Source organism: Chaetura pelagica, unplaced genomic scaffold (genome assembly GCF_000747805.2).
Source record: "Chaetura pelagica isolate M959 unplaced genomic scaffold, ChaPel_1.0 scaffold1126, whole genome shotgun sequence".
Lineage (NCBI taxonomy): Eukaryota > Metazoa > Chordata > Aves > Apodiformes > Apodidae > Chaetura > Chaetura pelagica.
In genome coordinates, this window is record NW_009953595.1 from 50,546 (window position 1) to 61,874 (window position 11,329).

Sequence of the window (11,329 nt, forward strand, 5' to 3'; positions counted from 1 at the left end):
GGTCACCCTGCTGTGGTACCACCCGTCTCCAGAACAAGAGGAAATGGCCTCAAGTTGTCCAGGGGAGGTTTAGATTGGATCTTGGGAATAATTTCTTCCCAAAAGGCCCTGGCACAGGCTGCCCAGGGCAGAGGAGGAGTCCCCATCCCTGGCAGGATTTCAAAGCCATGTAGATGTGGTGCTGAGGGACATGGGTTAGTAGGGACTGGACGGTGCTGGAGTAATGGTTGGACTGGATGATTTGAAAGGTTTTTTCCAACCCAAATGATTCCATGATTGTGGATTTCTGTCCCCTTGCCTTGGAGTGTGTCCTGCTGCTGCCACCAAAGCCAAGGGGCTGGTGGGGGACAGGGAGAGGCTTTGGCAGGGGTGTCACAGCAGGTGCCACCACCTGGGACTTGTATCCCCACAGCAGGAGATCCCAGAGGTGGATCCAGGAGCCATTCCCAGGATACATAAATTCTATTAGAGCTGGGTGCCAGCAAATACCTGAAGGTGATACCACCTCCTGTTATCCAGGGAGCAGGGAGGGGGCTCCTTCTTCTCCCCATGACCAGCATCCTGGAGCTGCTTTTCCTCCTCCCCAGGGGTGCCAGGAACCGGAAGCAGGAAAAGCAGCTTTCATGTCCTTAACGAGCCTCTAATGAGGATTTGGTGCACAAAGCCACATGGCTGCTGGCCCCCCTCCTGCCTAATCCCCAGCTCTTCTTCCTCGTTGCTCTCCTCAGAAGGGCTGGTTTTCATTCTCTCTTCCTGGTGGGTGGACGGGCCGGGACGGACGCGTGGGCAGGGGCTGAGGAATGGCAGGAATCCCCCAGCAGGGCCCGGCTGCTCCGGCCTCTGAGCCATCCTTGTGCCTCTCCAAACTTCCTTTCTTTCACATCTCACACTCCCCAGCTCTCTTATGCCTTTTTCCCCCATCCCATAGACCCTGCTTTTCCTTTTGCTTTCATTTTCCAACCTGTTATCCCTAAGAAATGCCATAGGATGGAGCACAAATCCATGCCAGCCCAGTCCAGCTCACGAGGCTGAGCCATTCTTGTGCCTCTCCAAACCTCCTTTATTTCACATCTCATTCTCCCCAGCTCTTATTCCTTTTTCCCCCATCCCATAGACCCTGCCCACTTCCTTTTGCTTTCATTTTCCAACCTGTTATCCCTAAAATATGCCATGGGATGGAGTACACATCCATGAAATCCTAGTTCAGCTCACAAGGCCGAGCCATCCTTGTTCCTCTCCAAACTTCCTTTCCTTTACATCTCCTTCTCCCCAGCTCTCTTCATTCCTTTTTTACCCTCTCCCATAGACCCTGCTTTTCCTTTTGCTTTCACTTTCCAACCTGTTATCCCTAAGAAATGCCATAGGATGGAGCACAAATCCATGCCAGCCCAGTCCAGCTCACGGGACTGCCAACAGGAGGGCTTGAGACACTACCCAACAGGAAGAAATTGAGGTTTCACCAGTATTTTACCCTGTGCCAAAGCTCTAGCACCTCTTGGGAATTCTTGGCACTCTGGGCTGCAGGAAGCCACTTGCCAAAAGGCACAGAATGGAGAGGGAGAGGAGGAGAAGGGTGGCTGGGGGACCTCACTGCAAGCAGGGAGATGACAGGATGATCCCACCCCCCCCAACAAAAAGCTTCCCCACTAGAGAGGGTTCAGAGAAGTTGCCAGTTTCCAGGCACCACTTGTCAGCTGGGCTGACTGTTGAACAAATCCAGCAGCCACAGCAATCCTGGTGGCACTTTTATCTTCCCTGGCAGTGTCTCTCCAGCCCCATCCCTTAATTACAGGAAGCTGACACGCAGACGAAGCAGCAACATGATTTACCATTCAGAAAACCAGGTGGTTTGGGTTTTTTTTTTCCCCAAGGCTAAACATGTCATCCTAACAGGAGTTCATGGTCAGGTCCCCCCTCTTCCCCCACACCAGGAGTTGGTGTTTTCTTGTAGTTATCCCTGCATATCTCCCCTCACCTGCTCCTCTTAAGCTGCCTGTGCTGTAATCCCCTCTCAGCAGCCTTCCCTAAAAAGTGACAGGGAACAACAGCAGCTTATTCCACAAGCTGCTTTGGTGGCAGGGGCTTTAATGCCCTGCTCTGCTGTTTTACCTTCTCAGGGCTTTTACCACCCTGCCCACCACATTTTTCTTCCAAGTCGCCTTCAATTTTGTTTGCTTTCTGTTAAAAAAAAAACAACCCACAAAGCCAAAACAGGCTCAAGTAAGAGAGGGTGGTGCTGGGGATTTGTGAGTGGTGATGGATGTCAGAGCCTCTCATCCCCTGCAAAAACAGGGTCTGGGTGAAGTGGATGGAGGAGGAGGAGGGTGCTGGGCTTATCAGGAAATATCTGGAGGGATTTGCATCTGTGCTTCTGGGAGCACTTTGCAGCAGGAGGAATTGTAGAATGGTTGGAGTTGGGAAGGGACCTGAAACCTCATCCAGATCTAACCCCCTGCATGGGCAGGGCCCCCTCCCACCAGCCCAGGCTGCTCCAAGCCCCATCCACCCTGCCCTTCAACCCCCCCAGGGATGGGGCAGCCACCGCTTCCCTGGGCAACCTGGGCCAGGCTCTCCCCACCTTCACACCAAAGAATTCCCTCCTCAGCTCCCACCTCCATCTCCCAGTTTTCATCCGTCCCCCTCCTCCCATCCCTCCCTGCCCTTGTCCCAAGTCCCTCCCCAGCTTTCCTGGAGCCCCTTCAGGCACTGGAAGCTGCTCTAAGGTCTCCCTGGAGCTTTCTCTTCTCCAGGCTGAACACCCCAACTGAATCATCACCCTTGCTCCATGTGCAGGGAGGGGTGAAACGAGCAGGATTTACTTCCCTGGTCCTGCTTAAATGCTATAATACTGGGTTTGATTGTTCAGATGTCATTTCTAGAGTGGTTGATGCTGTTTGGGTGTTGCTCACCACCCCTCGTCTGCTGGCCCCACTGCTGCCAGAGTGTTTGGAATGCTTAGCCAGAGGTTTTGGGAAGGATTTGAGATCCTCACGGGGTTGTTCTTGCCAGGCTTGGGAGACTGAGGGACATGTTTGTGGATGGCAAGAGCTTTGGGAAGGTTTGCAGATGGCCTTTCTGCCAGGCTTTCCATGAGGAGCATTTGTAAATAACATGCATGAGATATTTGTGAAGACACTGGGGGTGACGTGTGAAGTGCAGCAATTTATTAAGTCATCAGAATAACTTGGCAGTGGTGGGAGCCTGGATCTCCCTCTCAGCCTGCACGGGTGTTTGTCACCCCTGGCACTTGGCTTGGGATCATATTTCTGGGAGCAAAAACCCAGGCAGGACTTCAACGTAGGCAAGAAACTCCTGAGCTGCAGGTGAATGTCAGAGCTGCTGGGTTAATAGGGGAGTTCAGAGGGAGTAATTCCTTCAGGAGCTGGAGGCAGCTTTGCCTCAATCCAGGTCAGCCCGAGGAAGGAGCATCCTTCCCTGCTAGAGCTGAGCTAATCCTGCGTGGAAATTTAAGCAGGTGACTCACAGGGAGAGCTTGGGAAGAGCTTGGTTGGCATAGAGAGAGCTTGGTTGGCATGCTGGTGGTGTCTGGAGGAGCCTGATCCTTCCCCCCAGTGATGGTGGTCCAGGACCACCACACCAAGACCCCCTCAGCTGCCACCTGAGGTTTGCAAGTGACTTAGAAACCCCCGCGCTGCTTTGCTGCTGGGCTGGGGCTGTTCAGAAGGGTCTCAAGTGGGTTTCAATGCTGCTGTTCACAACTTAAAACCCTTCAAACCTCTCCAGGGGGTGATTTGAGCACCTCGTGCACATCCCATCACTTCATCCTGATGTTCCCAGAGCCCAGGTTGGGATCCTGGAGTACCGGGGGCTGCGGGAAGGTGGGTTAGAGCTACGGTGTGTTTGATTCATGGCAGCTTGTGGATCTGAGCTGCTCCCCCCATCTCTGAAATTCAGCATATAACCTGTGCATGAGAAGTCCTTGTGAGACACTAGTTGTTGTACCTACACAGGAACAGCCTCTTCAGATCCAGCTCTGGAGCTATTTTATTCAATCACTGCTGGAGAACAGTGTCCTGCCATTCCAGGCCACAAAAAAAATTCCACTGAGTTGGTACTAGGACCAAAAAAAGATGGGGAGGGGGGAGAGAAAAGTAAAAATCCAGCTTTTTTTTTGTTCCTTTGTCAAACCAGATTGAACTTCAAAGTGAATGGGAACTGTGTTGCTAATCATCTGCTGCCTTTGGGAGCTGAAGGGTTTGCTCTTCCCTGCCGTGGAGAGTGGGAGATGGAAATGGCTCCGTGCTAATTTTCTGGTGTCTCGTGGCTCCTTGAATGTTACAAGCAGCCTGGAAGTGCTGAGCATGGAGGGGTGGGTGAGGAGAAGGCCTCCAAGGCTGGCCCACCAGGGAAATGGTGTTGAAAAGCTGGTGTTGGGAACTGACAACGGGGCTGAGTGTTTTTTGAGGTGTGTTGAGAAGAGCTTTCCAGGAGGTGATGGGTGTGCAGGCAGTGGTGGCCACATCCAGGCCATGCTGGTGGCTTGGTAGCTCTGGAGGGGACAACTGTGGCTCAGGGTTTGGTGCACAAACCAGGAAAAGGAGGAATTCCCAGCTCTAGGCTGTATTCTCTGACATTTCCCAGGGTCAGAGGAGCAACTCAGCTCACCCCTGTGGTCCTTGGTGAGCTGCAGCTTGTTCCTGCCCTGCTTTTGGAATTGATTCTGGAGAGGTGAGAGTTTGTGTGGTCTTGTCACCAACCTCAGGGACAGAACACAAAGCCCAGATCTATTGGGAGAAAATTCTGCAGGAGCTGCAGCCTCCAGCTGCTGGCATGGAATGTGTACCATGGACAGGGAATGTCTGTGCTTCTGTACCAAGGAGACCTCCCAGCCTGGGGACCCCTTCCCTCCCTCTGGGTGATCTTTACTGCCCATTTCTAATGGTTTTAAATGGAAGAAGGGAGATGTAGGTGATGTATTAGGAAGAGATTCTTTCATGTCAGGGTGGAGAGAACAAGTTGCCCAGGGAAGCTGTGGCTGCCCCATCCCTAGGGGTGTTGAAGGGCAGGTTGGATGGGGCTTGGAGCAGCCTGGGCTGGTGGGAGGTGTCCCTGCCCATGCAGGGGGTTGGATCTGGATGACAGATGATCTTTAAAGTCCCTTCTAACCCAAACAAGTCTGGGATTCTCTGACTCTGAGTTCCCTAACCCTCTCCCGGCGTATTTTTGGACCTTCTGCAGTCAGGAGGAGATATTTTAGCAGCAGCCCATAGCCCAGGAGATGCTGAGTCCATGCATGGAGCCCAGCACAGCTAGGACCCATAAGCTGCTGTGGCATTTCAATATAATGGGGAGCAGTGTGTGGAGGTTACCATAAAAAGCCATCCCAGGGGCAGCAGCATCTGATCCGCGCGCAGGCGGCGGGGTGACGCTGGGCCAGCTCCCTGATGACTTTTCCAGGTTTGCTCCTCATGCCACGGCCCCAGCTGCAATATTCCCTCAGTCAGAAGGAGAATGAGCACGGGCTGAGCACGTGAGAGCTTTACTGGTGGGGCAGGGACCAAGCCTGGTGATCCTGAAGCTGTCAGGATTGCAGGAACATGTCCCTGCTTCACCGTCTCCAACCAGGGATGCTTGGATTTCAGTGCTCGAAATGTAAATGCTGGGATTTAAATGCTTGAACAAAAAATGCTTGAACACAAATGCCTGAACACAAATGCTTGAACACAAATGTTTTCCCTTCCCCCAGTCTCCTGGCACTTGCCCTTTGCGAACTGGGAAAGCTCAAGGACAAAAGCTTTCCCTCTGTACCCGCTAGTCCGGCACATTAACACCCTCCAGGGTGAGCAGGGAGCTGGAAAATGGGGATTTAATAGGGGCTGGAGTGGCTGTGCAGGGCTCCTGGTGCCCGTGGTTTTGTTTAAACCCAACTGCTCAGTGTTTCAGCCTTGCTGATTCCATCTAAAGCAAATTATGGTGCTGAAGTGGGATTTGTCTTGTGGTTTTTGTTGGCTTTTTTTATTTTCTTGTCGCTAATGTGGCCCCCAGCTTGGGTTACAGAGTTGGTTGTGTAGCTTTTTCTTCCAATCTAAAAAGATCAGAACACTTGTTTTCTTGCCTCTCAGAAGGGAAAAGCATCACCAGGCTGTTCAGATGTGCTTTTCACAACCTGCTCCTGGCCTTGACCCTCCCCCCCCCAAAATGATCCTGTAGTTTGTGGGGATTCAATTCATATATCTGACCTGTTTTGTATGAACCCAGAGCCCAGCACCAGAGCAGTCCCCTCTGATATCATTTGATTTACTGAAATTTAGGAAACAGGAACAATGCTTCCAGTTTTTTCTGGCTTTCCCCTCTTCTGTCACATTCAAAAATATCCTCTCTTGTCTTTGCTGTCAGATGTTCATGTTTCCTCAATTTGTAACACATTTTAATACTATGAATCTTCCCTTAGCCTGGCTAATTTTTGGCTGCTGTTAATCCTTCTGTGTGGGGTAGGGAACTTCTCCTCAGCTGGACAAACCTTCCTGGATGGCAGGCTGGGCTTTGCAACCCCAGAAATCCCCCCCAAAATGCCTTCAGTTCATACTTATTTTGCACTTTGTATTTTTTTTCCTGCACTTCCTCTTTATTTCTGCGCTTCGTGTTTCTTTTTTCCACTTCAGATTTCTTCTCCCTGGGCTTTTGATTCTGCTCCTCTCCCTTCTCATGCCTTTTCCAAACAACATTATTGGGGAAATATCACATTACTTTAGATTCACATTAGATATGGGGGGAGAAAGTTGTTTCTTTTTCCCTTTTTGCTTTGCTCAGTGGAGTTCACAGCTTTTGTTTTCCACAGCAGCTTCCGTCCCCCATCCCAGATAAAGCAGCTCTCCATGTTCCCAAAGCCAGGAGGTGGAAGAGAGGTGGACAAAAGGTTAAAATTAAAGAATTAATGGTAAAACCATAAGGGCTGGCAGGAGGAGTCAAAAGCAGGATGGGACCTTCATGTACTTTTACCAGGTTTTGCAAAACTGGCTCGATTTTTATTATTCTGATTTCAAAACAAGCCCTTTGACACGTGGATTGACCTTTGCAGGAAAAAAGCAACATGTGCTTCTAGCTCTTCCCTCAAACACCATTTGAGGAGGTCCTGGCAAGGCTTTCAAATCTTTTTCTCTCATTTCATCCTTTCTTCCAGCCCCCTGGAAAACGGGGTTTGTGTTTGGAACGGGCTTCGGTTAAACCTCTGGGTATTTTTGGGTGTGAATCTTTGGATTATTTAGGGACTTTTGGCTGGGGGGTTGTCTTGAATGCCAAGATATCTCCCCTTCCAAGATATTTGGGCACTAAAATACCCTCCTCAAAACCTCTTTTCCTCTTTTTTTGTAGGTCCAGCAGCGTGTTCCCCAGCCTGAACATGGCAGTGAAGAGACGGGAACAAACTCTCCAGGACTACAAGCGTCTTCAGTCCAAGGTGGAGAAATATGAGGAGAAGGAGAGAACTGGCCCTGTCCTCGCCAAGCTGCACCAGGTACCCAACTGCTGACGAGCCCAAATTCCAAGCAGGATCAGTGGGAAAACCTCAGGGTTGTACCCCAGGGCTTGGGAAGAGCTTTTGTGTTGGTTTGACCTCCCTGCCGAGCACCCGTTTTGGAAGGTTGACTTTTATCCACGTCCAATTGTCACGTTGGGGTGTTTGGTAACAGGAATGAGGGCATTTCAAGAAGGGAAAGAGAGCCAGGTTTCCAAAAGCAAGTGAAATGAAAGCCTTGGGAGCTGGGGATACTTGGAGGAAGCCAACACACAGGGGAGGGGGTTTCCCCACATCCCAAGCAAGCAGCTGGATGGGAGAAGGGGGGAAGATCAGAGAGTTTTGAGGCTTTAAATTTGCCACCTGCTGCAAAAATTCGTCTTGGAAAATTGCAGTAATTGGTTAACAGGAAGCTCTGCCAGCTTCTTTTCTCTCCAGTTTTAGCAAAATCATGATCATTTTCATGAAATCTACCCCAGCATTTCTCCCCAGATCTCCTCCACCAGCAGAATGTTTCTTGATCCCGGATGGAACTTTCTTGGCATCCAACAAACCCGTATTTTCTGAGGACTTTTCCCCACCAAAAAGAAAAAAAAAGAAATTCAGTTTTGTGTTAAAAAAAAAAGGGCCCTATCAGCCTCAACAAAAGAGACCTCTGATTTCATAGTAAGCAGCTTACTTTGCTTAGCCTCACTGACAAAAGCTGTGCCTGGAAAAATGGGAATGCTTTTGTCTTGGTGATTAAGCAGCTTTTAGTTATTTCATGTATTTTTTTTCCCCCCCTTAATGAACTTCTGTGGGATCTAATTCCCTCTCCCCCCATCCCAAAAAAATCATCTTAACTAACCACTGTGTGAGCTTCAATGCCTGTGGGAGCCTTCAGCAACCCTGAACCTGGGATATCTGAGTGATCCATGGATTTGATGGGGAATAGAATCTCATCCAGGTGTTTTTATTGAGCTGGAAACGTGTGTCTTCTCCTTGCTCCAAGTCTTCTGCTGCTTGGTGCCCCACCTGAGCTCCACCCCAGGGGGTTTAAATGCTCCTTGTTTCATGACAGATGATGGACTTGGTCGTTTGCCTCTTGCTGGAGCCTGGGATAATCCACCTGGATCAAGGGGCAATGGGCAGACTGGAGGGCAAACTGGAGCACAGGAGGTTTGACCTGAAGAGGAGAAAATCCATCTTGAGTCTGAGGGTGGCAGAGCCCTGGGCCAGGCTGCCCAGGGAGGCTGTGGAGTCTCCATCCCTGGAGACCTTCCAGCCCCTCCTGGATGTGTTCCTGTGGGATCTGCTCTAGGGGATCCTGCTCTAGCAGGGGGGTTGGACTGGATGATCTCCAAGAGCTCCCTTCCAGCCTCAACCACTCTGTGATTCTGTGGTGATTTCAGGCTTTGCCAGCCTGGAGCTTTGTCCATGCACCTCCCAGGGTGCCACTGCTGGGCTGGGCTCCCTGCCTTTCTCCCACATCCCCCTCCCGTTGGAATGGTACTGGGATTAAGTGGCAGACTGGAACTGGTGTAATGTTTCACAGCCCACCCCCTCCTGCCCTTTTCCACACCATCTCAGAGACATTTCCCTTTCTCCCCACGCTTCTGTTTAAAGAAGGCAGTTGGATGCTCTGAGCTGAAGGTCACAGGCAAAAATGACAGTGTGGACAGGATCCTCTGGAGATGCTCTTGGGGATTGTAGGGTGAGGGGACACAGACATGGATGGGGATGTTCTCCAGCCTGGCTGAGCCTTGGGGCTGGTTTTTGTCCCCATTCTTCTGAAGGGGAGAAGACCGGCTGGTTTGTGATCTCTGCAGCAGCTTCTCTAGGCGTCCCATGGCTTTTAGACCTTGGTTCCCACCCAGATCCTTTAGCTGGTCACTTGGGTGCCACCAGGCTCCTATATCTGGTCACTTGGGTGCCACCAGTCTCCTTTAGCTGGTCACTTGGTTCCCATCAGGTTCCTGTATCTGGTCACTTGGGTGCCACCAGTCTCCTGTATCTGGTCACTTGGTTCCACCAGGCTCCTTTAGCTGGTGGTTGCTGGTTGTGTTTGGGTCCAAGCAGAGCCTCCTGGCCTCTGTCCAGGTCTCCCCAAAGCAAGGACATCTAAGTCCCCATCCTTTCTCCTTTCCCAGGCCCGTGAAGAGCTGAGGCCAGTCAAGGAGGACTTTGAAGCCAAAAACAAGCAGCTCCTGGAGGAGATGCCCAAGTTCTACAGCAGCCGCATCGATTACTTCAAACCCAGCTTTGAGTCCCTGGTCCGGGCACAGGTGAGACACTGTCCCCAGTCTGCCAGGCCCTGCCAAGTGTCCCTTTTGGTGGGCACCCCCCCTGCAGAGCTTCTGGGGTCCCACCTGGGGGTGAATCACTCCTAGAGCAAGGTAAGTGGAGTGTTGGTGAACACGTGTGACACCCAGCACGTGTGACACCTCCCCAAGTGCTGGTACCTCCAGGAATTTAATTATGGAGGAGTGGGAGGGAATGGGGAAGCAGTGGTGGGACACTGGGTTGCTCACCACTGGGCAGAAGAGCAGGTTGGCATCTGCTGGTGCCTGCAGTGATGGTTGTCAGGTAGAATGGACAGGCAGAGGTGAGTTTTGGTTGATGTGGTTCTGCCTGGTGTCAGGGAAACTCTTGATTCCCTGCCCAGGGCAGTTCCAGCCCTGGATCTACACTGCCTGCTGGCATTTGGTGGCTTTATTCATCTGGGTCTGTCCTGTCCTTGGGTTTGTAGCCCTGAGCTCAGGGTTGGGTCTTGTATGAGATGATGATAATGCCAGGGCTGGAGCAGCTCTGCTCTGGAGCCAGGCTGGGAGAGTTGGGGTGTTCAGCCTGGAGAAGAGAAGGCTCCAGGGAGACCTTAGAGCAGCTTCCAGTGCCTGAAGGGGCTCCAGGAAAGCTGGGGAGGGACTTGGGACAAGGGCAGGGAGGAAGAGGACAAGGGGGAATGGATTGAAACTGGGAGAGGGAGCTGGAGGTTGGAGATGAGGAGGGAATTCTTTGGTGTGAGGGTGGTGAGAGCCTGGCCCAGGTTGCCCAGGGAAGCTGTGGCTGCCCCATCCCTGGGGGTGTTGAAGGGCAGGTTGGATGGGGCTTGGAGCAGCCTGGGCTGGTGGGAGGTGTCCCTGCCCATGCAGGGGGTTGGATCTGGATGATCTTGAAGGTCCCTTCCAACCCACAGTGTTCCATGAGCCTATGATGGGATGCTCAGGGCTCATCCTTAGGCTCTCTCCTGCCTCTTGGTAACCAAGCTGGCAGGGATAGGTTGGGCCGCTGTGCAATCTCCAACCCAAGGATTTGCAGGAAGAGGTGGCCTAGATAGACCACAGCCTGCTTGAATTCCCATCCTCCAGCTTCCTTCTGTGCCTCTCTGCCACTCCTCCTCCATCTTCCTTCTCCTCTCACCCTTTTTTTTTTAAAGACTGGAGAGGAACATGCTCAGGATCTAACATAGCTTTGAACTTCTGGCACCTCGGGCGAGCGCCGTGCCCTGGATCCTGGGGTGGTCCAGCTCCAGGAGGTGGGCAAAACCACGTGCCACGAGTGGGTGTTTTTCCTCGGGTGTATGTTATGGGGTTTTTTTTTTTGGGGGGGGGAGCTGCTGTGGTGACACAGGGTGGTGGCTGCAAGGAGCTTGCAAAAGGAGCACGTGTTCCATCTCACCTCCCAGCCGGGAGAACCTCCCGGGAGCTGCCAGCAAGTTGTCTGCAAGGCTGATTCACCCAGCAGATGGTGCCGATGCACCCTGCCGCCACCGGGGGGGTGCTGGGGATGCTGTTCTTGCTGTTCCCTTAGCAATCGGGAGCAGGGCTCCCAGTTCCAGCCAGTGCTGAGGGAATAACCAGACTCCCTGGAGCCGCC

The 11,329-nt window shown here is 52.0% G+C and overlaps 1 protein-coding gene across 1 annotated transcript in view; it reads left to right on the plus strand.

Moving 5' to 3' along the window:
• Positions 1-11,329, plus strand: part of BIN3 (bridging integrator 3) — a 36,396-nt gene that overhangs the window by 20,494 nt on the left and 4,573 nt on the right. The window contains exons 7-8 of the mRNA XM_009999789.1: positions 7,333-7,474; positions 9,604-9,738. Of these exons, the coding sequence (XP_009998091.1) occupies positions 7,333-7,474; positions 9,604-9,738 (277 nt within the window). The remainder of the gene's footprint in view (positions 1-7,332; positions 7,475-9,603; positions 9,739-11,329) is intronic.